Below are 23,647 nucleotides of genomic sequence, written 5' to 3'. Positions count from 1 at the left end.
CGGGAGGCCAGGAGTAGAGAGGGGGTAAGAGTGTTTGCAAGTGGCGCTGGGTGGGAGGCAATAGGGCATGAGGAAGAGCCATTGCATGTGGTGTGACGGGGCAGACAGAGGCGATAGTGGGAGAAGAAAAAGAATGAAGAGCCTTTGGCTCTGTCTACACCACTGCAGTGCCCCGGAGCGCCATAGCGCTGGCACTTCCAACATGGGTGGAAGGGCTTCTCCCACCGCTGTGGTTAATCTGGCTGCACCAGAGAGTTAGGGCAACCTTACAACGGAGCACAGGGTGCAAAATTTTTCACTGCCGGGAGCCATGCAGCTAGGGCAATCTAATTTTTCAGCGTAGACCAGGCCTTCGTAAGGGACTGGAGGGGGGAGGCAAAAGTGTGAGGGGAAGAAGGTGCGAAGGGCCTTTGCACGTAGCCCCACGCAAGGCGGAGGTGGAGGAACAAGGGTACCACAGGGAAAGGCAGCCTCGCCCCAGGGCGGGGTGAGAAGGCAGCCCTGGGAGAGGCTGTGGTAGGCAGCGCGGGCTCTTTGCACGCGGCCCTTCGTGGAGGGCTCAGCGGCGCTAACGTCAGTTGGGATGTAAGGCGAAAAGGCGGGAAAGCCTTTGCACGCGGCCCCCTGATGGGAGCAAGGCAAGAGGGAGGAGAACGGCGGTTACGCTGCACACGGCCCCAGTTCCGGGGAAGGCGCGCGCGTTAACAGCGCGAGAGGAAAGGGCGGGAAAGCTGTCGGCGCGCGGGCAAAGGGGAGGCGCGGGGCGGGGGACCGTTGCTGCGCGCGCGGCGCGAGGGGGCCCGGGGAGCGGGGGTGGCGGCGGCGGCCGGCCTGCACTAGGGCGGGCCAGGCAAGCGGGGGCTTTTCCGTGGCCAGCGCACGCGGTGGGTTGCGCCCCGTGAGGCGACTGGAATTACCCCCCCCTCCTTCAACGAGTTGCGACCCCTGTTTCTCCAGCCCCCTGCACCCATGAGTCTCAGTTTCCCCACTGGCCCCAACTCCCCTGGTTTCAGGCTCCCCACCCCAGCTGCTTGGGCGCTGCAGAGTGCTGGGGGGAAGCTGTACTGCCTTTGCCCACCGAGTCTCTTTCCCTTGCCCAGCTGCACATCCCCCCCCTCCATTTTGTCTAGGGCAGCGTCTGATGCCAAAGGAGCCCTTTAAAGCAGACTCCCAGGTCGTAAGGGCACATCTGCCCTAGGGCAGCACAGTCGGGTAGCACCGTAGTGCGGCCATGCCCTGTGTTGGGAATGGGCTCTCTGTATCGGTGTGGGTAATCTACCTCCCTGAGGGGCGGTAACTAGGTCAGCGGAAGAATTCGGCCAGCCGGCCCGGGGCTGGGCACAGATGGTTCTGTTGATCTAACTAGAGCGCTTCGGGTGTGGAATGTTTCCCGGGCCTCAGACGTAGCTAGGCTGATCTAATTTTTAAGGGTAGACCAGACCTAAGTCCACAACTACACTAGGAGCCTGGTTATTGGCTTACTATGCTGGCAAAGCAATTCTAGGGCTGGGCCACACTGGAAACATTACAGCGTAGATCAGTGGTTCTCAACCTGTTTATTGTTGTGGGCCGTATATGCAGCTGTCTGTGTGTTATATGGGTTGCATCCACACTATATACTACCTGTGTGGCCCTGAGGATGTCGCATGGTCCACAGGTTTGTGCTGATTGGGCTGCAAGCAAGATATGGGTTGAGAAACACTGGCATAGATGCTACTTATGCTGATGGATGGGGTTCTCCTGTTGGCATAGGTAATGTGCCCCTCTGAGAAACAATAGCTAAGTCCACTGAAGAATTCTTCCATCAAGCTAGTACTATCTACACAGAGACCTAGATTGGGTTAATTATGTCGCTCAGGTGTGGATTTTTCAAACTCCAGAGCGATGTAGCTGAGTTGATCTAATTTTGTAGTGTAGACAGCACCTGGTGTGGATGCAGCTATACTGGCACAGCTGTGTTTTGTACCGTTAGTAAAATCATCTCCCCTGAGCAAAACAAGCTATATTAGGAAAAGTGCATTTTGCCAGTATAGCTGCATCTATGCTAGGGAATTTTGCCTGCATTCATTGCACTCCTGGCTGACGTAGTTGTGTCAGCAGAATTGTGTACTGTAAACCAGGCTAAAGACTGTAGATCTTTACTCCCATGAGTGATCCTCATTCACATAGGTAGTCACACGGGATTATGTACGTGAATAAAAATTGTTCATGTGAGTAAACGTTTGCATTTAGGTTTCTGACTTGCATTGGTTTCCATAGAACCTAGGAGCCTAAATACCTTGGTAGATCTGGGCCTGTGTTCTGAAAACTGAATGGACAGGATCTACATGTGTATATTTCATCAGAGTGCAAACTAAGCATGCTAACATCCCAATTTTATTAACAGATAGGAAAAGACTGACAATATGGCAACTGCCCAGATGCAAAGAAATTCTATGGTATGGTTCCATTTATTTCAGTGTATTTTTGGCACACTTGATTGCAGCAGTCAAGTGTACAAAGTAATTATTTTTAGGATTGTTTTATTGCCCAAAATTACCCCTGCAGCTAATTACACTTGAAAAGAGTATTTCAAATTCATATAATTTGTTCCTGTATAAACAGAAGATGTTACTCAGGAGTTCTTATTGCCATAAGTCATCTCATTGAACTATGCACAGTTGTAAAAGATCACAGGGTTCAGTTAAACAGTAAGGTCCTGATACTGCAAAGTGTTAAGCATGTGCTTTATGCACAGTAAATCTTCACATTCAAGTCAGTAGAATTATTTACAGTGCAAAAAGTTAGTGTTACTGTTTACATGATTGGAGGCTATCATAACGTGATAGTGATGATCTTCAACAAGAGAAGGATGGAGATTATTTGTTGAAAAATGCTTCGTTAGTTCCTTTAACATTAAAATAAAATTGGTAGACCTGTGTACATTTGGCTAGTAAGATGAGGCATTTTATTTGTTTTCAGTATTTGAAAGGCAAGTGAATGAAAATAAAACCCCCTGTATACTGGAGATTAATTTCTCTCTCTTTCTCTTTTAATTTTAGAGTGCAGTAATATTTCCTAATAAAATATGTACTGAACAGCAGTCTTTGATATTGGTGAAGAGACTCCTAGCAGTATCAGTATCCTGCATTACTTACCTAAGAGGAATTTTTCCAGAATGTGCCTATGGAACAAGATATCTAGATGGTAACATGCTGTTTCTGAGATTCCTTTGATATAAAATATTTCTCTGTTCTCGTGACAAAGAATTTTAGAGAGTTTATTTGAGTTAACTTAATTTAGTGTTGTATCTGTACTTTAGTGTTGTAATTTAGTAATTTGTAATTTAGTATTGTAGCTGTACTTTTCTAACTAAAATTTATTTGTTTGTTTCAGACCTCTGTGTCAAAATTTTGAGGGAAGACAAAAACTGTCCTGGGTCCACTCAGTTGGTGAAATGGTATGTTGATTCTATAGCATTCATAACATTATTATAACATGTCAAGTCTGAAAATTAGCTATCTAGAAAAAGAAAAATTGTTCACTCACTGTTAGTGTGTACTGGTCATTTGATGTATTTAATGCTTAGTATTTACTGTTTTGGTATACAGACTTTGCACATTGAAAAATCAGAATTTATACATTTAAGCCCATCACATGGTACTGAACTTTCACATTTGGTTTTATGGAAAGATTTATGATCTTGGGACTCATATTAGCAAGGTATTTAAGCATGTTTGTGACCTGAAACATGTGAGTAGTCTTTTTGAAGCCAATGGGATGACTAACATTTTAAGTTATGCACATCCTGACGCATCCTGCTGAACTGGGGTAAAACAAATTGTTGCAAAAATTATTTTCATGCCAAGAATGTGTGTCCCTATATCCACAGTTGCCTGTTCTCACGGTTCTCTCAGGACCTGATTCTTTGTTGCTCTGTGTCGTAGTCATTTTCTCCAGTACAATGTGGATGTAAAATGCTACCAAATCAGAATAGTAGTGCTTTATGCTCACTCTTCACTGTTATAAATGACTGCCCAAAGTGTCCTCATTCTTTCGTGGTCGAGATTGGGACACAATATTTTCATTAACATTACATCTGTTGTATTTCTGTAACTTTTAAACTTGAGGATTATGTTCTCAAGCTTGTCAAAAAAGAAGAGTTTAGTTTTTAAAAATCTGTAACTGAATATGTATTAGTAAGTATCTTGTATATATTGCGTAAGACTGGTTCTTAGTCTTTTCTTCTAATGTTCCATTGGGTTATGGTAAATTATTGATGAGTTCTTGGCTAATTATATATTTTGGTATCTCTTTTTTGCATATTTTTTACGTAAAATGCAATTAAAGCTTTTAAATAACCATACCAAGACTAAAAATTATATTGTTTTTTGTGCTTAAAAGATGCATAGACTTAAGTGAAATAGTTAAACTCATCAACTGATCTAAGAAAACATGTTAGAAAGTGTTTGATAATGGCAGGCATACAATTTAATTAAATTTGTACTTGTTCTGTAAAGAGCCTGCTATGTTTTTGGATGTTGCAAACATTATAGTTAATTGTGTCTATTAATACAAATAAAAAGACAAAACTAATGGAATAAGCATTGTTTATTACTTCTGTATTTCGTTATATAAAATTGTATAAAATTAAGAAGTATAAACACAAGAATTTCATTTTCATAGAATCATAGAGAGGTCATCTAGTCCAGTCCCGTGCACTCGTGGCAGGATTAATTATCTAGACCATCCCTGACAGGTGTTTGTCTAACCTGCTTTTAAAAATCTCCAATGACAGAGATTCCACAACCTCCCTAGGCAATTTATTCCAGTGTTTAACCACCCTTCCATTTAGGAAGTTTTTCCTAATGTCCAACCTAAACCTCCTTTGCTGCAATTTAAGCCCATTGTTTCATGTCCTATCCTCAGAGGTTAAGAAAAACAATTTTTCTTCCTCTTCCTTGTAACAACTTGTTTTTTACATACTTGAAAACTGTAATCATGTCCCCTCTCAGTCTTCTCTTTTCCAGACTAAACAAACCCAATTTTTCTTCCTCTTCCTTGTAACAACTTGTTTTTTACATACTTGAAAATTGTAATCATGTCCCCTCTCAGTCTTCTCTTTTCCAGACTAAACAAACCCAATTTTTCTTCCTCTTCCTTGTAACAACTTGTTTTTTACATACTTGAAAACTGTAATCATGTCCCCTCTCAGTCTTCTCTTTTCCAGACTAAACAAACCCAATTTTTTCAATCTTCCCTCATAGCTCATGTTTTCTAGACCTTTAATCGTTTTTGTTGCTCTTCTCTGGACACTCTCCAATTTGCCCACATCCTTCCTGAAATGTGGTGCCCAGAACTGGACACAGTACTCCAGTTGAGGCCTAATCAGAGCGGAGTAGAGCAGAAGAATTACTTCTCGTGTCTTGCTTACAACACTACTGCTAATACATCCCAGAGTGATGTTCACTTTTTTTGCAACAGCGTTACACTGTTGACCCATATTTAGTTTGTGATCCATTATGACCCCCAGATCCCTTTCTGCATTATTCCTTCCGAGGCAGTCATTTCCCATTTTGTATGTGTGCAACTGTTTGTTCCTTCTAAGTGGAGTACTTTGCATTTGTCCTTATTGAATTTCGTCCTATTTACTTCAGACCATTTCTCCAGTTTGTCCAGATCATTTTGAATTTTAAGCCTATCCTCCAAAGCACTTGCAACCCCTCTCAGCTTGGTATCGTCCACAAACTTTGTAAGTGTACTCTGTATGCCATTATCTAAATCATTGATGTAGATATTGAACAGAACTGGACCCAAACTGATCCCTGTGAGACCCCACTCGTTATGGCCTTCCAGCCTGACTGTGAACCACTGATAACTACTCTCTGGGAACAGTTTTCCAACCAGTTTTTCACCCACCTTATAGTACCTCCATCTAGGTTGTATTTCCCTAGTTTATGAGAAGGTCAAGATATACCCCGTCCGTTGCTTTCCCTCATTCACAAGGCTTATTACCCTGTCAGAGAAAGCTACCAGGTTGGTTTGACATGATTTTTTTTTTGTTTTGTTTTGTAGGAATTTTTATGTAATCAGAAGCAAATCAAAATGGTAATTAGTAATAAACAATATTATTTTATTTTTACAGGATGATAGGATGCTATGATGCTTTGCAGAAAAAATATGTAAGTCTTCCAGCATAATTGTTATATTTTAATATACTGTAACATTGGGCATTTGTATACTGCTGATAGCTGCCTCTTGTGGTTTTGGGGCTACTGTTTCCAAAATAATTGCAGTTTAGCCAGATGTGAAAATTAATGGCATTCTAGGTGCTCAGCATCTCACAGAATATGCCACATAAGTCTTGATGGTAAAGACTTCTGCCCTGTTTATACCATCTGAGGATTTGGCACTAGATGTCTGAGATATGACTTTGGAAAAATTCCTGATGCCCTGATTCAGCAAAGCACTGAAGTCAATGGTACTTTAAGCATTTGCTTAAAGTTAAGCACATGCATATATCCTTTGTTACATAGAGATGGATGTAAACATGCTTTCCTAAACCAGGGCCCTAATTTCCACTTGTTTTGTTTTTTTGAATCTGCACTTTAAATTGGTATGCAGGATTATTTTATAGGTTACATTTAATTTATTGTTTTTTTTCCTTAATTACATTTTAAACAGCTAAGAATGGTTGTCCTAGCAGTAAGTATCTTTAAAATGTTTACACAGCTTTCAAAATAAATACAGTGTATATAAATACACTTACTTTATTTATTCTCATATTTATATTATTTATTTTTAAAATATAGGTGTACACTCATGCAGAAGACCCTCAGGTAAATTTAATATAATATTTAAGGTTGACTGCTGATAGTAATATTCACATTGAAATTTGCATATACAGGCATATAGAATATTTCACATTTGGTCCAAATTCACACTATTATTTATCTAAATAAGTTATATCGTAACACAAGAATTGCCATACCTGGTATTTAGTCCAGTATCTTGTCTCTGACAGTAACCAGCACCAGACACTTCAAAGGAAAGTGCAAAAAATCTCATAGGGAACAAATTATGTAATTAACTGCCCACAAGAGGAGTTTCTTTCTAATTCTATATAGTAAATTCCATGAATTCTTTCAAGCCAAACATAATTTTACTAGCCACTAGGTGTCACCCTAGCTCTGTATGCTGTATATGAATTTTTTGGACCATGCCTAATTTGAACTGAAAATTTTCTTTAAAAAACTTCAACTCAAACTTGTGTTTTTTCTTATAATATATGGCGGCTGGAAGAGACTACTGACATTGATTTTATTTGGTGGCGACAACAATTGTATAAATAAGCCGTACATAAAAAAAAGTCAGAATGAATCATTATGACATTAGAAAGCTATAATCCAGTGGTATTCAACCTGTGTGCTGCATGTGGCCCTGTTAGCACACAGCTGTGGCCCAGCTGTGTGCTAAAGGCTGCTTGGCCTGTGGTGTCGGGGGTGCAGGCTGCCCCATTGCCTGGTGCTGTGGGGTCCAGGGCCAAGGCTGCCTGGCCGAGCCTGGGGTCCCGGCCCCCCTGCCTGGGGGACCTGGCTGCTCTGCCCTGCATAGTGGGGTCCAGGGTTGGGGCTGCCTTGCCTCCCATAGCTGGGTCCGGTTTCAGAGCTGCCCCGCCCTGCTGCCCGGCCCCGTGTGGCAGGATCCAGGCTTGGAACTGTCCTGCTGCCCAGCAGGGTCTGGGCTCCGGGCTGCCAGGTGGTGGGGTTGGGGGGTAGGGACTGCCCTGCGGTCCTATGCCTGGGGTCTGCTGCTGGTCCCATTCTGTGGAGGGGTCTGTAGGCAGGCCGGAGTGTTGAGTATAGGGGTCTGCTAGGTGGGTTTGGAGGGGAGGGGGGCCTGTGGTTCTCAACCTGTGGCCCAGGTAACACTGCGGCCCACAATGATAAATAGATTGAGAACCACTGCTATAATCCATGGAAATGTCATTGTAATGATGGACTATAACTTTGTCTTGACATGTAGACATCAGTTTAAAAAGCATGCAAGGCTAGTATATTTCCGAAAATAGGAAACAATATCGTATTTCACTTCTTAACAATTGATACTGTATGTGTTAGATCCATAATTACTGTGTTTTGTGTTTAGACAGTTACAGAATGTTATCAGTTCAAATTCAAATACACCAACAATGGGCCGGTAATGGATTTCACCAGGTATTGTCCTCCTGGTTTCTCTCTGCTATGTAATTAAGAATATCTTTCTATAATAGGTTGAGCTAACATATTGGTGTAATTTCTTATCTGTTGTTTGATTTTGGAAGCTGAATCTTAAGATGAAGTTCAGTAAGGAAACATACTTTCCAGCTGTACCAATCTTGAAGGTACATTATCATTTTAGCAGGATATATTACTTAGTACTCTAGTTAATGTACAGATTTCACAGTGCCCTCTGCCCTTTCTGGTTTCCCCTGCACAAGTATGCACACACAGAGATGGTTTGGGATTAGTACTTTTTAAAAAGTGCTATCTAGATTTAGGAATTTGCATATATTAAGACAAATAATTAAAAACGTAGAAAGTAGGGCTGTCAATTGCAGTTAACTCCAAAAAATTAATTGCGATTTAAAAAAAAATTAATCGCGATTAATCGCAGTTTTAATCACACTATTAAACAATAGAATACTAATTTAAATGTATTAAATGTTTTGGATGTTTTTCTACATTTTCATATATATTGTATTCTGTGTTGTAACTGAAATCAAAAAGTGTACAAAAACAAAGCAATGTAAAACGTCAGAGCCTACAGGTCCACTCAGTCCTCCTCCTTGTTCAGTCAATCGCTAAGATAAATAAGTTTGTTTACATTTACAGGAGATAATGCTGCCCTCTTCTTAGAATCACAGAAGATTGGGGCTGGAAGAGATCTCAAGAGGTCATCTAGTCCAGCTCCCTGCTGAAAGCAGGACCAACCCCAACTAAATCATCCCAGCCAGGGCTTTGTCAAACCGGGCCTTAAAAACCTCTAGTAGAAAAGTTTTTCCTAATATCCAACCTAAACCTCCTCCACTGCAATTTGAGACCTTTGCTCCTTGTTCTGTCATCTGCCACCACTGAGAACACTCGAGCTCCATCCTCTTTGGAACCCCCACTTTAGGTAGCTGAAGGCTGCTATCAAATTCCCCCTCACTCTTCTCTTCTGAAGACTAAATAAGCCCAGTTCCTTCAGCCTCTCCTCATAAGTCATGTGCCCCAGGCCCCTAATAATTTTTGTTGCCCTCTGCTGGACTCTTCAATTTGTCCACATCCCTTCTGTAGTGGGGAGCCCAAAACTAGACACAATACTCCAGATGTGGCCTCACCAGTGCCCATATATTTCATGTTATAGCAGTCTTGGATGATGACCCAGCACATGTGGTTCATTTTAAGAACACTTTGACTGCAGATTTGAGAAAACGCAAAGAAGGTACCAATGTGATATCTAAAGATAGCTACAACACTCAACCTAAGATTTAAGAATTTCAAGTGCCTTCCAAAATCTGATTGGGACGGGTTGTGGAGCATGCTTTCAGAAGTTTTAAAACTTCAGGTAGAAACTACAGAATCCGAGCCACCAAAAAAAGAAATCAACCGTCTGCTTGTGGCATCTGACTCAGATAATAAAAATGAACATGCGTCGGTCCACACTGCTTTGGATTGTTATTGAGTAGAACCCGTTGTCAGCATGGATGCATGTGCCCTGGAATGGTGGTTGAAGCATGAAGGGACATATGAATCTTTAGAACATCTGGCACATAAATATCTTGTGATGCCAGCTATGACAGTGCCATGAGAATGCCTGGTCTCACTTTCAGGTGACATTGTAAACAAGAAACGGGCAGCATTATCTCCTGCAAATGTAAACAAACTTGTTTGTCTGAGCGATTGGCTTACCAAGAAGTAGGACTGAATGGACTTTGTTTTATTTTTGAATGCAGTTTATTTTGTACATAATTTTACATATGTAAGTTCACGAGATTACACTACTTGTATTAGGTGAATTGCAAAATACTATTTCTTTTGTTTTTCACAGTGCAAATACTTGTAATCAGAGATAAATATTAAGTGAGCACTGTACACTTTGTATTCTGTTGTAATTGAAATCAAATATTTGAAAATGTAGAAAAAAATCCAAAAATATTTAAATGAATTGTATTCTATTATTGTTTAACAGTGTGATTAATCATGTGATTAATCACGATTAATTTTTTCAATCGCTTGACAGCCCTAGTCAGATATAGAGTGAGTGGACAGGGAACAGGGGGGGTTGGATGGGGCAAGAGTCCCGGGGGGGCAGATAGGAGGTGGGGGCTGGGCCATGACCCTCTCCCCTAATCAGCCCTCCATACAACTTACGAAACCTGATGCAGCCCTCAGGCAAAAAAATTTGCCCGCCCCTGGTTTAATGGATGGGTGGTGGTTTCTGGAGCTGTGGTGGAGTTTAAGCCATCTAACCAGAGGATGAAAATATCATTGATCCATCTTAGGTATATCATTGGTTTTGTGGTGCATCTGTCCAGAAATAATTCTTCAGGATGGCCCATGAAGAAACTGGAATTTTGAGAAGCCATCCTAGTACCCATGGTTGTGCCCAGTTTGAGGATGGTTTCTATGGGTCCTGATATGGTCGGCCTGGAGTCCCTTGTGTGTGTATCTTGGGAAGCATGCAGAAGGTCCCTGGACTGGGTTTGTGGGGGATGAGTTTCTCATTTGATTCAATTATATCCTTAAGTTCCTGGGTAAATTGTAGTGTAAGGTCCTCTCTGATTTCTTCATAGTAGATGGTATTGGAGAGTTGTCGGCTGGCCTCGTTAATGTATTCATCATGGTTGAGGACTATGATGGGGGGGCCCCCTTTGTCTGCTGGCTTGATCAGTATCTGGTTGTTAGATTTCAGGGACTCTATCGTTGTCCTTTTGGCTGTGGAGAGATTGTGGTGGATGTGATATTTGTTAAAGATTGCATAGTCAATTTTTTTCCTAAAGTAATCAATTTAATGATCAAGAGTGTGATTTCATCTGCTGTATCGTATCTAGTCATATGATTGATTGTCAGTGGGGGCATGGTAATTGTGACTGGTGTCATCACTGTTGTGAAAGAATTCTTTGAGACGATGGTGGAAGAATTCTTCTAGTTCTCCACATGTTAGTATTGTATCAGGTGCTATGGTGGGGCAGATGTTCAGTCCCCTGGAGAGTACAGCAAATTCAGCTCCAGTGAGGGGTGGTCTTGGTAAACTGATGAAGTCCAGGTGTTATGTAGTACTGTCCAGGTTTCTCCAGAGCTCTCTGTGGCTCGATGTCTCTTTCATCCACAGAAGTTGGTCCAATAAAAGATATTACCTCACCCATCTTATCACTCTCATAACCTGGGACCGACATGGCTACAATTACACTCATACTGTACTATACACATTATTTGAAAAACTCTTACCCTGTAATATTAAAGAGAAAGAAACTGGTACATTTCAAGATTCCATTCCTGCAGATATGTACACATGTACGGTACTTAACCTTATGCACTGTGAATAGTGCTAATGACTTGAATGGGACTACCCACAGTTCGTAAAGTTGAGCATATGTGAAGTCTTTGGAGGACCAGGGACCAAGTATGTTAAATGAGTGAGCAGCTTGTGTCCTGGGGGGAGAGCACTGGAAGATTTGTGTTAAATAAATGCTTTCTGACCTATCTGTCCTAATCCTCAAAGGAAACCTGCACAACTGTTTCAAAAGATGAGCCTGGGAGCTTAAATTCATAACTCTGCTGAAAATTATGGACTGAACAGACACACTGGATTTATGGCTTATTACAACAGTCTGTAACCCACTTACATCTCCATTTTTGTCCTATGACTGTAGAGGTGTGAACGGGTCACTCCACTTTGGTCCCTTAGAATATGTGCTAACTACTCATGCTAAGCAATTTGTTCCACCTTGCATTTTGCTGTGACACTGATTCAGAGTACCTTTCCCTGAACTGAAGAAGAGCTCTGTGTGGTTCGAAAGCTTGTCTCTTCAACAGAAGTTGGTCCAATAAAAGATATTCTTTCACCTGCCTTTTCTCTCTAATAAAGTACAGTAGTTGGTTTCATAACTAGTTGAAGGCCCTGATTTAGGACTTGATCCTAAAATGTGCTGAGAATGCACAAGTCTAATTTACTTTACGAGGATTTACATAGCTAATAGTGTGATAGTCACTTGACTGAAATATTTATAGTAACTTATAAGTAATTAACGGTATATTTATAACATTAGAAGCAATTTCGTTCCCATAAAAGAGCTGAATACTTTGTTCATCCCTAGTAAGAACAAAGGAAATGATTCCAACATCACATGTACAGACACCAAGAAAGCAAGTATCCTCCTCATTCGTAAGATTTATGTTCTGATGCAGAATCTGGGCCCGTTACCTAATGATATCTGCTTGACTATGAAGCTTTTTTATTATGATGAAGGTACTGTTTCCACGTTATCTTGATTTATCTAGTGTATAAATACTTTTAAATGATTGAAACAGCATTTTATATAATTTTTATGAATGTTAAAGCTAAACAGATGTTAGCTTTCTGATGTGTGTTTACCTCTGCATAGTCCTGAATTTTCAGAGTTCTTGAGGTAAAATCCTGGCCATATTGAAATCATTGGGAGATTTGCCAATGACTTTAGTGGTGTCAAGATTTCACCTTAGATATTTAAAAGCTGCAACTCGGTATGTTCATTTGGAATTAAAACTGTGAGAAATTTGACTGCATGCAATTTTCAGAAGCATTCTGAACATGATGCATTTTTATTAAGGAAAATGCAGGAGTGTATTTCAAAGGATTAAACAAGGACCAAACTCTTGATGGGAAAGTTAGACCTAGTTTTGTATACCACTTAAATGGCTTTTGTAACTTAATTTTTAAAAAATATATCACAGTTTTCTACCAGTCATTGTTTTTTCAAGGTTATCTTTTTGTGCATATTAAATGTTCTAATCAGATTCTTTTCTATTGTGTAGAAAAATAGGTTTTATTTAGTACAAACTGAATATGGAATATAAAAAATGGAACAAAAATAAATAAAAAGACTGTGGTTTGGACTGACACTTTGTTCAAAGGAAAAATATCTGTTTCATTCAGATACGTAGAAAACTTTTTTTCCCCCCAAGAGTAAGAACACACTTAAACATATAACAGCATATTTCATGAATTATTTTTCGCAGTTACACCACCTGATTACCAGCCTCCTGGTTTTAAAGAGGGTGATTCTGACACAATGATATTTGAGGGGGAGCCTATTTACCTAAATGTGGGTGAGGTGCCAACCCCTTTTCATATGCTGAAAGTTAAAGTGACAACTGAGAGAGAACGAATGGAAAATCTTGATAAAAACATGCTAAAGCAAGGAGACTGTAAGATGCCTACGCAATTAATCAGACTGGACAAAGATGATCCAGAAGAACAGGACCAGCAAATAAATGTAAGGGCTCAGACGTTGCTACATACTATTTATATTCAAAATGTTTACAATTTGAACTTTCTTGAAAAGAGTCAGTAACCATTTATATTATTCACTACTGCAAAGTTTTAATAAAAAAGATATTCAAATAAAATTACATATAGTCATTTAGATCTTTTCTCTTCTCTTCTTAATTTTACTGCTCAAATTGGAGCAATCAGTTCATTTTTAGTTTCGTAACAGACATCTACATTGAACTAGTGAGACATGATGGTGCTGATGGGCTGCAGTATCTTTAATATGAAATCCCATGCAGTGTTTCATAAAATGGAAGGGAGTACATGATAGTCATGGCGTCCTGAATAAATTCCAACTCAGTTATATTATGTCTATAATTCATCTCCCAGTTATTTTAATTGAACAGTTATTCTTCATTTTATATCCTAAACTGATATATAGTGTTAGTAACACTGGTAAATTTTGTGCAGCGTCGTAGTAGTAGGTGGGAGATTAAGTGTCTAACTTTGGATTTCCTTGCTATATAGGGCATTCATCCTGCAAACTCTTATGCATATGATTAACATAAGTGAACTTAATGGACTAGTCACATTAATAATGTTACTCGCATGCATAACCATTTGCAAGATTGGGGCCTAAATGTGAGGAATTATTATTTGTAATCCTGAGCACAGACTAAACTATTTTTTGTGGGAAAATAGTTGTGCCATATTTAAAGTTGCAGCAAAGTTTTTATTTGACACAATCTTGGCAAAAACCAAGGCAGATTAACTTCCCACAGACATGGAATGTGTGACAGTCACATGTGCCCAACTGTTGATACTTGAGTGTAAGAGGTTGCCATTAAAGTTTTATGCTGAGTACAGATTGGTATTTGGTATCAGTTGGAGATGAAAGTGAATATCTCATGGAGTGTTGGAGTGTGTTATTGGCAGTTTTGTAGGCAATATAAAAGTGGCAAGGAATATAAGAAAATGTCCCTTAACTTCCTATTTACATGTTTTTAAGATTTTGGGTGGATGGTGGGTGTCCTGATCACTAAGCTAAGGTTTAATAATTAATGCCATGATTGAAGACCTGGGCCCTCCTCCTAGCAGTTTAAACTGAACTAATTAGATTTGTCCCTAATGTTTTTATATGATTATTCCATTGAGAATACAATATAAAATTTAAAAGTATCATCTTTATTTTTCTTTTTTTATATAGGAAGATTTTGTGGCAGAAAATAAAATGGAAGTTCAGAAAAATGCAAATACATCTGTAAAAGCTGGAGGTAATAAGTATACAGTTCAGGACAGCTCAGCTCTTGCCACTTGGTTCCCTATGCTGCTGAAATGAGAAGTAGACTATGTAACATATAGTACTATACTCAGTGTTACACACACTGTTATCCCTTTTGATCCACAGGATAGCCAAAGTTCAGAGCCCTATATGTTGTTTCCATTAGGAGAAGAAATTGATTATAGAGCCCCAGATTTTCTTGATACAATCTTGTTTATTTACAAACATTATACATAAAGTCCTGTTTCCCTGAACTCAGTAGGAATTAAACAGCAGGAGACAATTCCTTTGCTTTCTATTCAAAACTTGCCTTTCCAGCCAGCACTCTGTGCCAAAAGATTTTTCTCATAGCTTTCTCTTAGGGCCACATTACCAGCACTTCTGTACTGTCTGCTTGGCTTTCTTGCTACTTCTGGGTGTCTGTCTGTGTCTGTCTCAAGGAAAGACAGTTCCACCAATCAAAACCTGAGTCCTTACATTTGAAACTCCTTAGGCCACGTGATTCAGCTTCTACTCAATTTTTTTCCATTTGCCTGTGTTTTGGGTGCTACTGCTGTTGTTTCAGCCACCTGGATGAAAGTTGGTGGTTATGCCCTGATTATAACAAGGTTTAGCTCAACCCACAACAATACTAGTAATATATTTGCTATGCCTTTCTTTTATGTCACTGGTTTATGTTACAAAGTTTTTGCATGCTGTTGTCAAATGCACTTTTCATTTTTCTGTTCTGAATTTTTGCTGGGCTCTATTTATATCTTATCAGTTAAAATAGGTTTAATATTTAGAATAGAAAAGTACTACATCACTTGAGAGTTTATCTAAAAAAATACTTTTCCCCCTGAAACATTACAGAAGTAAAACAGACAACTACCCGTTATTGCAAATTTGTGGTGCAGAATTCTTGGTACAGAGCATAAGGGCCAAATCCTGCTTCCATTTCAGTTGATAGGAGCAAGGTTTAGCTCTAACATTTTAATCATAAAATCAGTTCAGCAGAAATTTGTCAGCTGTGGTCATGAGTTTTCAACAGTCTGACTGCAACAAGACCCAGGGCCTGATCTATAATGCATAATGCTCTCAGTTAGTCCTTATTAATGTGAGTGAATTAATTGGGACTGTTAGTAAGGACTACTTACACATTTGCAGAATCAAGCCCACAGATTCTAAGCACATTTTATATAAATCTGTGTTACATAGACATAAATATGTCTCTTTACTTTCCTGTTTGCAATAACAGGATATAGTGGGCCTGATTCTCATTTATACTAATGCCCCTTTACTGTCAGTGTAAAGGGGCTTTCATGTACATGAGAATGAGGCCCAGTGAGCTAAAGACAGAAGGCACAGGGATTTCCACTAATGTTAATAGTTATTTCCATGCACAGATGGGAGAACAGAGCCTTTTCCAAGTGTCTGGCTATCCTGTCTGGCTGGCTGTCAAATTTATTAGATGCATATCACCCTGATGTCTGAAAACGAAAATGTAAAAATGCTGTTAATTTAATACTATAACTTGTTTTAACAAACCTTTCACAGAATTAAGTTTAACTTGTGAAGAAAATGAACTTATGAGGTCTGAAGAAAGCCAGAATAAACCTGTTTCTAATTCTCAGGTATAAAAGCTATATTCTCTTCCAGTCTTACTCTTAAAATACTTTTCCTAGGGGTTTGTGAAATGTATTTATTATTCAAACTAACATATTGAATGTTGAGACCTTTTGAGCAATTAATTAATGTACAAGAGACTCTATACATAAAGTTATTGTATGGTATAGCTATAATTATTAACAATAAAATGCATGTATATTTTGTCCTGAACAAGATGTTTAACAATAAAATGACTCAAATATTCAAAATTGTAAAAAAAAAATAAAAAATTAAAAGCAATATCAAACAGCTGTTTCTTCATTTTTAATATTTCTGACTGCATGGGTGATACGAGCAGAAAAGGAATAGAGTTCCATCGTCATAATGCATCATTAGTAAAGACTCTTCCCTCTAGAAATGTCTTTTTTTTAAACACTGACAAACCTATGTACTGGTTACATTTGCAATAAAGAATTGCAGTAGTCAGATCTTTAAATATGAAAGTATTTGTGACTGATTTGAAGTCTCTCTTGCTAAGCAAAAGGTCCATCCTGGCAACATTCCAAAGATGGTATAATATATTTTAATTATAAAACATATACAAATCGATTGATATTCTGCTATCAATATAACACCCTCCAACTCTTTATACTAGGAGATGGACTCAAGGAAACACTATCAAAAGGAACCACCAGGCTGGGAACTTCCATCAACAACCACTTAGAACCATCTGGCAAAATTTCCATTTTATTTGGCTTTAATTTAATAAAATTATGTGACATCCATAATAGTCATTTAGCTTTGGTAAAAATCTCTGCTTTTAAATGTTGATGGAAGCTTAAGGTAAATCTGGGTATTGTAATAATGACTATTCTTATTGTACTCTCTGAAAACAGCACTGAGAGAAGTAACATGTAAATACAGAACAGGAGTACGTCTATTACAGATCCTTGAGGCTCAAGTGCAAATCGACCCCTTGGTAATAGCCAGTGACTGACTATAACTGAAAACAATTGAAGCACTGATTCAGGCACTGGTACTTACTTATGCACATGTCTTCAGTAGGACTACTTGTGCTTAAAGTTAAGCACGTGCTCAAGTACTGTGATGGATTGGGGCAAACAGGCACTTGGCATCTTGCAGGATTGAGCCCTTTGTGTCCTAATTTGCCTCTTAATCCTAAAAGAATTCTTATTTTGAAATAATGCTAATTTTCCATTTTAGGTTGATCAGTTAGCAATTAAGACATCTGAACTTGATGTGTCAGAGGGCAGGACAAGAAGTGGAAAAATATTTCAGATCAACAGAGTCAGTATCCTTTTTAAAAAAAAAACAAAAAAACAAAAAAACTCTCTATTCCAAATACAGAATGAAATCATGTGCTTAAATACAATTTACAGTCCAGGATTGAAATTCTGGTCCCATTGACTTCTTTGGAACCAGGATACACTTCAGAGTTTGTTTGGGTTTATTTAGCTCTTTTTATGTTAGGAATATGAACAACACTTTTGTATTCCTAATGGCAAAAAGTTAATGCCTATTTCTAAAAATTACTTTAGTGTTTGGTTTTTAATTGTATAGTTTCAGAGGGATTCGTGAGGATTTGTTTGTATTCTTTGCTTGGCCATGTTCTCTGTCAGCCTAATTCCATGTACTGCGGTGGACCTATGGTAGACGAGAACTTAATCCAGTGTATTGTTTCATATCTCTTGTAAAATACTGGACCAGAATTCTAATCACAGATGTGTGATTTGTACATATCTTGAAAAATCCACTATTACTTGCTTATTCATGCTTATATTGGTAGCTAAATTTTTGAAATCTACTCTACCTACATGGCACCTGAGTATTTGGGCTTTACAGAAATGGAACAGGAGGAGTTTTGAGGGTGAAAACCTCAAGCCAGGGCAGTACAGGCCTGCTCTGTAGTCCGTGTGCCCTTCTTCTCTCAGTGGCTATGAGCCTATGGGCTGAAATAGTATCCTTAGCCCCCTGCACCAGTTTGTAAAGTTTAGGGGGACACTTGATCCATGTAAACATGGATTCTTTGGCCCCTTTACTGGCCAGAGTCCCTTGCAGCCTTCTGCTCGGGCCTTATGGGGCTGGTATAGAAACGCTTTCCACAGTGGACGGGGTACATACATATGCCTGCATGGCCACTTCACCCTTGGTCTGCTGTATAGCTCTTGTATATGGATTACTTTTCCTCGTAAGAGTTCTGGGACAAATGCTGCCAGTCTCAGTAGATAAAGAAATAGCCTTCATCCTTTACAGTCAAGAGAGGAAATTACATGTCAAGGCAAAGAAAAATCATGCTTTCCCTGTCCCAAGTCTGAAAAGCTCTTCATTAATTTTTAACACAGGTTAGGGAACAGCAATAGCATCCACAGTGTGCTGCTTTATAGCTGTCTGCAGTCTTCTTCTAACACTAATAGTTAATTTCTTTCTGTAAAGGTTGGTGAAAATCAGGCTCAGGAACATTGCAAAAATCGTTTAGTAGCTAAGTGTTCTAGAGAAACCCAGAAGAGAAATTGGTCTGAGTCTGAAAAACTTGTAAGTTTTAAAATTGCATGCAGAAAGCAAAAGGATTTGTTGTTATATTTTGTACATTTGGTGACAAGCACTGAATATCTCTAAATGGAAAATAAAATACATAATATAAAGCAAAAAGATCTGGTGATTTTTCAAGATGCTGTTTATCACTATACCAGTTTTAAATGAGCATTCTCTAATCCCACCCCAAAACCTCATTCAGTATTTTTGTTATTGGGTATACAGAATAATAAAGGGAAATAAGTACATAGTTACTACTTCTGTATTTGTCTGTGAAAATCTTTCATTATTGTTACTATTTAAGGTTAAAGATATACAAACATAATTACTTTAGATAAGAAAGAACACAACAAGTTAAATAAAGACTGAGGGCCAAATTCTGGTCTTATTTTATACTTCAATGGAGTTATTTCTTGTTTATTTAAGTCAGTGGAGTTAAATGAGTGAAAACTAATGTAAGTGTAATCAGAATCAAACCCTGTGTCTTGACAGGTTGATAATGTGCACTATCTACTTAACATTAGCTTTAGATGTTAAAGTGGAACTTCTGAGAAAATTTTACTTGCATTTGAAGCAGTGTCACAAAGGAGCCTTTGCCCTTAGATCATAAATAATTTTTAACCTCCTTTCAATAGTGCATGAGAAAGTTCTTGTATTTTAACTGATTACTATCAAAATATCTCAAGCTTTACAATTGTGAGCACAAATGTCATTGTAAGGATTGAATATTCTTTGCACCGCTTTATGTTTCATATAGTTGATTCTTGTTATGAAGTTCTTTTTCCATGTTAAGATACCTAACACAACTGAAAGAGCCATGGTTTGTGAAATGCAGGGAACTGAAATGCAGTCTGTATTTTCTCTTGGTAGGTTCATCAGTACGAACTCTCCTCTAGTCAAGATGCACTGCCGAAAAGGAGAAAATTTAGTGAACCAAAGGAGCGGTTTTAGATATCACCTCCCTGCTGTTTATTTGTATAATTCTTCTCAATATAGCTTTCATTTGGTGTTTAATATGAATATTGTTAATATTAGAGATAATTTAAGGTTCTTTTTTTGTTTTTATATGTTTTTATATAGAGAGGGCATAACTATTCATCTGATCTGAGAAAAACTTTTTAAGCAAGAAGATTTTTAGTGAAGCCTTCAGTAACACCTTTTCTTTAGAGATTTTGCTGAAATCCTATTGGTGTACAGTGTATACTCTTGGAAGTGAAACTATGCAAAGTTTCCACTGGTGTCTTTTCCTGGACCATACTCAGAAGCTTAAGAATTTTTTGTTAAGAACATGCCTTATGGACTGAACATGAAAACTAAAATCTTAACTGGAATTTTCAGCTTTGGTAGAATTACGTCAGGAAATTTCGTTAAGAAAATTGTGTAGTCATTCTATAATAATACTGTCGCTTCTCTTTTTTTATTATCTCTAAGAAGCAAACTTTAGGTGGCCTGATTGTGTTCATTTCTCCCATTGGTACCTCACCCAAGCTTAAAAAAGAAAAAACAGCATTCACATCTTTAGTTCCTAATTTTCAACTGAAATGTAAGAATCCATATGCAGCTCTGATGCCAGATATATATATAAAAAAAACAGCTAAGTGTTATCATATTGTGTGTGCTAGGCAGCTATGCCAACTACATTAGTACCAATTATAACAGTCTGTAACTAAATATCTGAAATATAGACAGCTCAGATTTTATGTATGTGAAATGATTAATTGCAGCTGTTAGAAACAGTGCCATTGCATGTTTTTTTCAAAAAATAAATGTGGTTTGCTCTTTATAACTTTAAATCCATTGGAATAATGCTCTTTATAAATACAGGTAACAACTACTGCTGTATTTGGATTAGATATGAATAGCTAAACATTCCTGTCCTTGAATTTTAACTTTTAAACTAAGAATATCTTTTTATCCTATTTCCTAATTAAAACAATGTTATTTAATAATTTGTGACTATATTTGTTAAATATAATGACCCATACATTTGATTTGAGTAGATGATTGACTTTTTTAATGAAAAGTTCATAAAGGCTGAGGACTTTCACTTGGTGTGTCTTGCTTGTTTTAGAGTCTGCCAGTTTTACAGCCCAAATAAAATATGTACTGTTGAAGAAAAATTGCCTCTCTACATAGTTCTGTTTGTTTTTATTTTAAGAGGAAAAATCACAGGATCTGAAGGTATTTGAGAACAATTTAATGGAGAACACTAGTAAAAATATTGTTTTATAGATTTTGCATAATAATGTGGAATGATGCAATATGATTCCTACAATTATTTGCATTCTGAAAAAACCAAAACCAAACAGGTGCACCCTGTCTCCTTTCCTATTCTCCCATTTCCCCCGTGTAATACTTCCTGGTTCAGACTTTACCTGTCACACCTCAGGAATTCTGCTGTCCTCCACTCTGGAGGTCAGACCTATGCTGCAGTTTTAAAGGAGAACTCCTGCTGACCCATCTTCAGCTTAGATTTGTGCTTTAATATTAGGGCATAACTAGTACCTGCTAAGCCTTGTTTGTTTCAACCAGAGTAATTTGTATGCACAGATGAACACACTCTATTCATAATATATCAGGAGTTGCAATAGAGTTCCTTGTGTAGGGTTGAATTAAGAAGGTTCCTAAATGCAAAATGCCATTTTGCATGCCATTTGTGTGCTGGATAGAGAGAGACAGGTTCATCTGTGCAGGTGATGGCTGGAGGCATTGTCTGTGAAAAGCCTGCATATGATCCTGGTTGCCATTGGGTGTATTCTATGCTGTCTTCTCCCCCCAGCCTCTCAGTGGTGTCCACCGTGCAGAAGTTATGTGGCGGCAGCCAAAGTCTGGAGCTCACATCAGGAAATTCAGACTTTCCAAGGCTCCTTTAGAGGGAATGGGAAAAGCTTCCCAGCCATAATCCTCAGGAGGAACAAAGAGTTCAAACTTCACAGCAAGTATCAAATTAATCCCCCTGCAATACGGAAACTAATTAACCTAAGTAACCTTGAACAGAGGAATAAAGTTAGCTGGAAGAGCTGACCATAATTCCTCCTAAGGTACAGAACAGACACCTCTAAAACTGTTTAATATAAAGTACATTGACAGTAACAAACCCGATCCTTTAGATCTGTTCTGTTTAATTCTGAAATGTAACTAACAGGCTCCTGACAGGTTGCAAAGATGTGTGGATACTGGTTCCATTTCCTATAGTGTTGATGACCTGTTGAATCTGCAACTTGCTTTGATTCCCAGGGCAGTCAGATGTTCACTACTTACTCCTGAGGGCATTCTGTACCGAAAAATTAAAAATTCTGTGCACAGTTTTTTAAAACTCTGCACATTTTATTTGTCAAATAAATGTGGAGGCTCCAGCATGGCACTGGGGAACACAGGCCACTGTGTTAGCCAAAACATACCCAATACCATGTGCTTCTTATAAGCATAACAACTGTGCAGCTCTCCCCCCCAACCCCCAGGTCACGGACTCAGTGGTAAAGCTGAACCCAACCCATAAAGCCCAAGGACAGGGCCTGCCCCAGGAACGCCCCAGGGCCCTGCCCCTCCATGCCAGGTGCGGGCAGGCAGGCTCAACAAGGCAGGATCCATTTGGGGGTTGAGAGGGTTCTGTGTGGGGCAATCTGGGTGTGGGTGGCTCAGTGGGGGATCCAGGCGTGGAAAGGATCTGGATGCACTGTTTGGGGGAATCTGGGTGCAACAGTAATGGCACTCTGCAGGGGGGTCCGGGTGAAGGTTGTGGGGCTCAGCAAGGGGGTCTGGGTAGGAGAGTGCTCAGGTGGGGGGGGTCCAGATGCTGGGGGAGTGGGACTCAGTGGGATGGGGATCCAGGTGCAGCTGGTTGGGGCTCAGATCTGGGTGTGGGTGGCTCGTCAGGGTGGTCCAGGTGCAGGGGGAGTGGGGCTCATCGGGGAGATGGTCAGGGCATGAGGGGGTCTGGATGCATGGGGGTTGGGTAGATGGGAAGCAGCTCCCTCTATAGGGATCCCTCCCACTGCAGCTGAGGAGCAATGGGTGTAGAATGGTGGAGGGAGTTTGCAGAGCTTCCTACAGCTGGAGGAGAAATCTGGGGGTGGGTCTGACCCTGCACTGGATGCCATGCAGGGGAAGAGACAGTCCCGTCCTCCCCAGCCTAGCTGGGACTAGCAGCTGAACCCAGCACAGGGTAGGAGCCACCAGCCAGGTCTTCCCCAGTCCTGCCCCCTGCCTCACAGTGATTTACCTCTCTGCCGGATGCCCTTGGCACCCAAAACATATTGCTGGGGAGAGGTGCATGACCACTCTTGTGGCTTCCCTTTGCTTCTCTGTCAGAAAGTCATTTTTCTGCGGGGAAGCAAAGAAATCTGCGGGGGACATAAATTCTGCACGTGTGCAGTGGTGCAGATTTCCCCCAGGAGTATTTACTGCAGGTAGACATCCAGCCAGCACTGCATGTATTATGGTAGCATCCAAGATCAGGATGCCACTCTGCTAGGCACCGTACAAACAGAGTAAGAGTCCATGCCCCAAAGAGCTTACCATCTAAACTGACAAGAGACACAGAGGGTTGGGGGAATAGGACAATCTCATACAAGCAGAGTGAATAATGTGATGGTCACAAATGTGCCATCATTTTTGGTTGGCTTCTCTTTTTTGAAAGGTGGAAGAGGGTTGTTGAGAGGGAATTAGAGAGGAAGAGGGGGGCAAGAGGGTGAGGGTCAAAGGAAAGGAAGGGGAGCAAGGGCAGTGAAACTGAAGTGCGGAGACCAAAGG

At 39.6% G+C, this 23,647-nt stretch overlaps 1 protein-coding gene across 7 annotated transcripts; it reads left to right on the top strand.

Annotated features, from left to right (window-relative positions):
* The first annotated feature begins 649 nt into the window (after positions 1-649).
* Positions 650-19,972, top strand: HORMAD1 (HORMA domain containing 1). 7 transcript variants are annotated; one of them, XM_039513598.1, is made up of 15 exons: positions 650-716; positions 2,387-2,438; positions 3,042-3,186; positions 3,376-3,439; positions 6,125-6,161; positions 6,664-6,684; positions 6,792-6,818; positions 8,128-8,195; positions 12,320-12,471; positions 13,221-13,477; positions 14,681-14,747; positions 16,292-16,368; positions 17,567-17,650; positions 18,797-18,895; positions 19,766-19,972. In XM_039513598.1, the coding sequence occupies exons 2-15, from the start codon at positions 2,406-2,408 to the stop codon at positions 19,844-19,846; spliced, it is 1,212 nt and encodes a 403-aa protein (XP_039369532.1). In that variant the 5' UTR covers positions 650-716; positions 2,387-2,405; the 3' UTR covers positions 19,847-19,972. The 7 variants fall into 7 exon arrangements, with proteins under 7 accessions (XP_039369532.1, XP_039369534.1, XP_039369535.1 ...); XM_039513600.1 differs by lacking the exon at positions 650-716 and adding an exon at positions 732-751; XM_039513597.1 differs by lacking the exon at positions 650-716 and adding an exon at positions 781-884.
* The last annotated feature ends 3,675 nt before the right edge of the window (positions 19,973-23,647 follow it).

The sequence above is a fragment of the Mauremys reevesii genome, linkage group 24, assembly GCF_016161935.1.
Source record: "Mauremys reevesii isolate NIE-2019 linkage group 24, ASM1616193v1, whole genome shotgun sequence".
Lineage (NCBI taxonomy): Eukaryota > Metazoa > Chordata > Testudines > Geoemydidae > Mauremys > Mauremys reevesii.
Note: the sequence above shows the minus strand (reverse complement) of the source record. Positions and strands in the feature narration are given on the sequence as shown.

Excerpts from the sequence above, each read along its gene's own strand:
- HORMAD1 (XM_039513598.1), top strand. The coding sequence starts at position 2,406 with ATGGCAACTGCCCAGATGCAAAGAAATTCTATG. Across the intron at positions 6,685-6,791 it reads TAAGAATGGTTGTCCTAGCA|GTGTACACTCATGCAGAAGA; the intron begins GTAAGTATCTTT and ends TTTAAAATATAG. Across the intron at positions 14,748-16,291 it reads TACATCTGTAAAAGCTGGAG|AATTAAGTTTAACTTGTGAA; the intron begins GTAATAAGTATA and ends AACCTTTCACAG.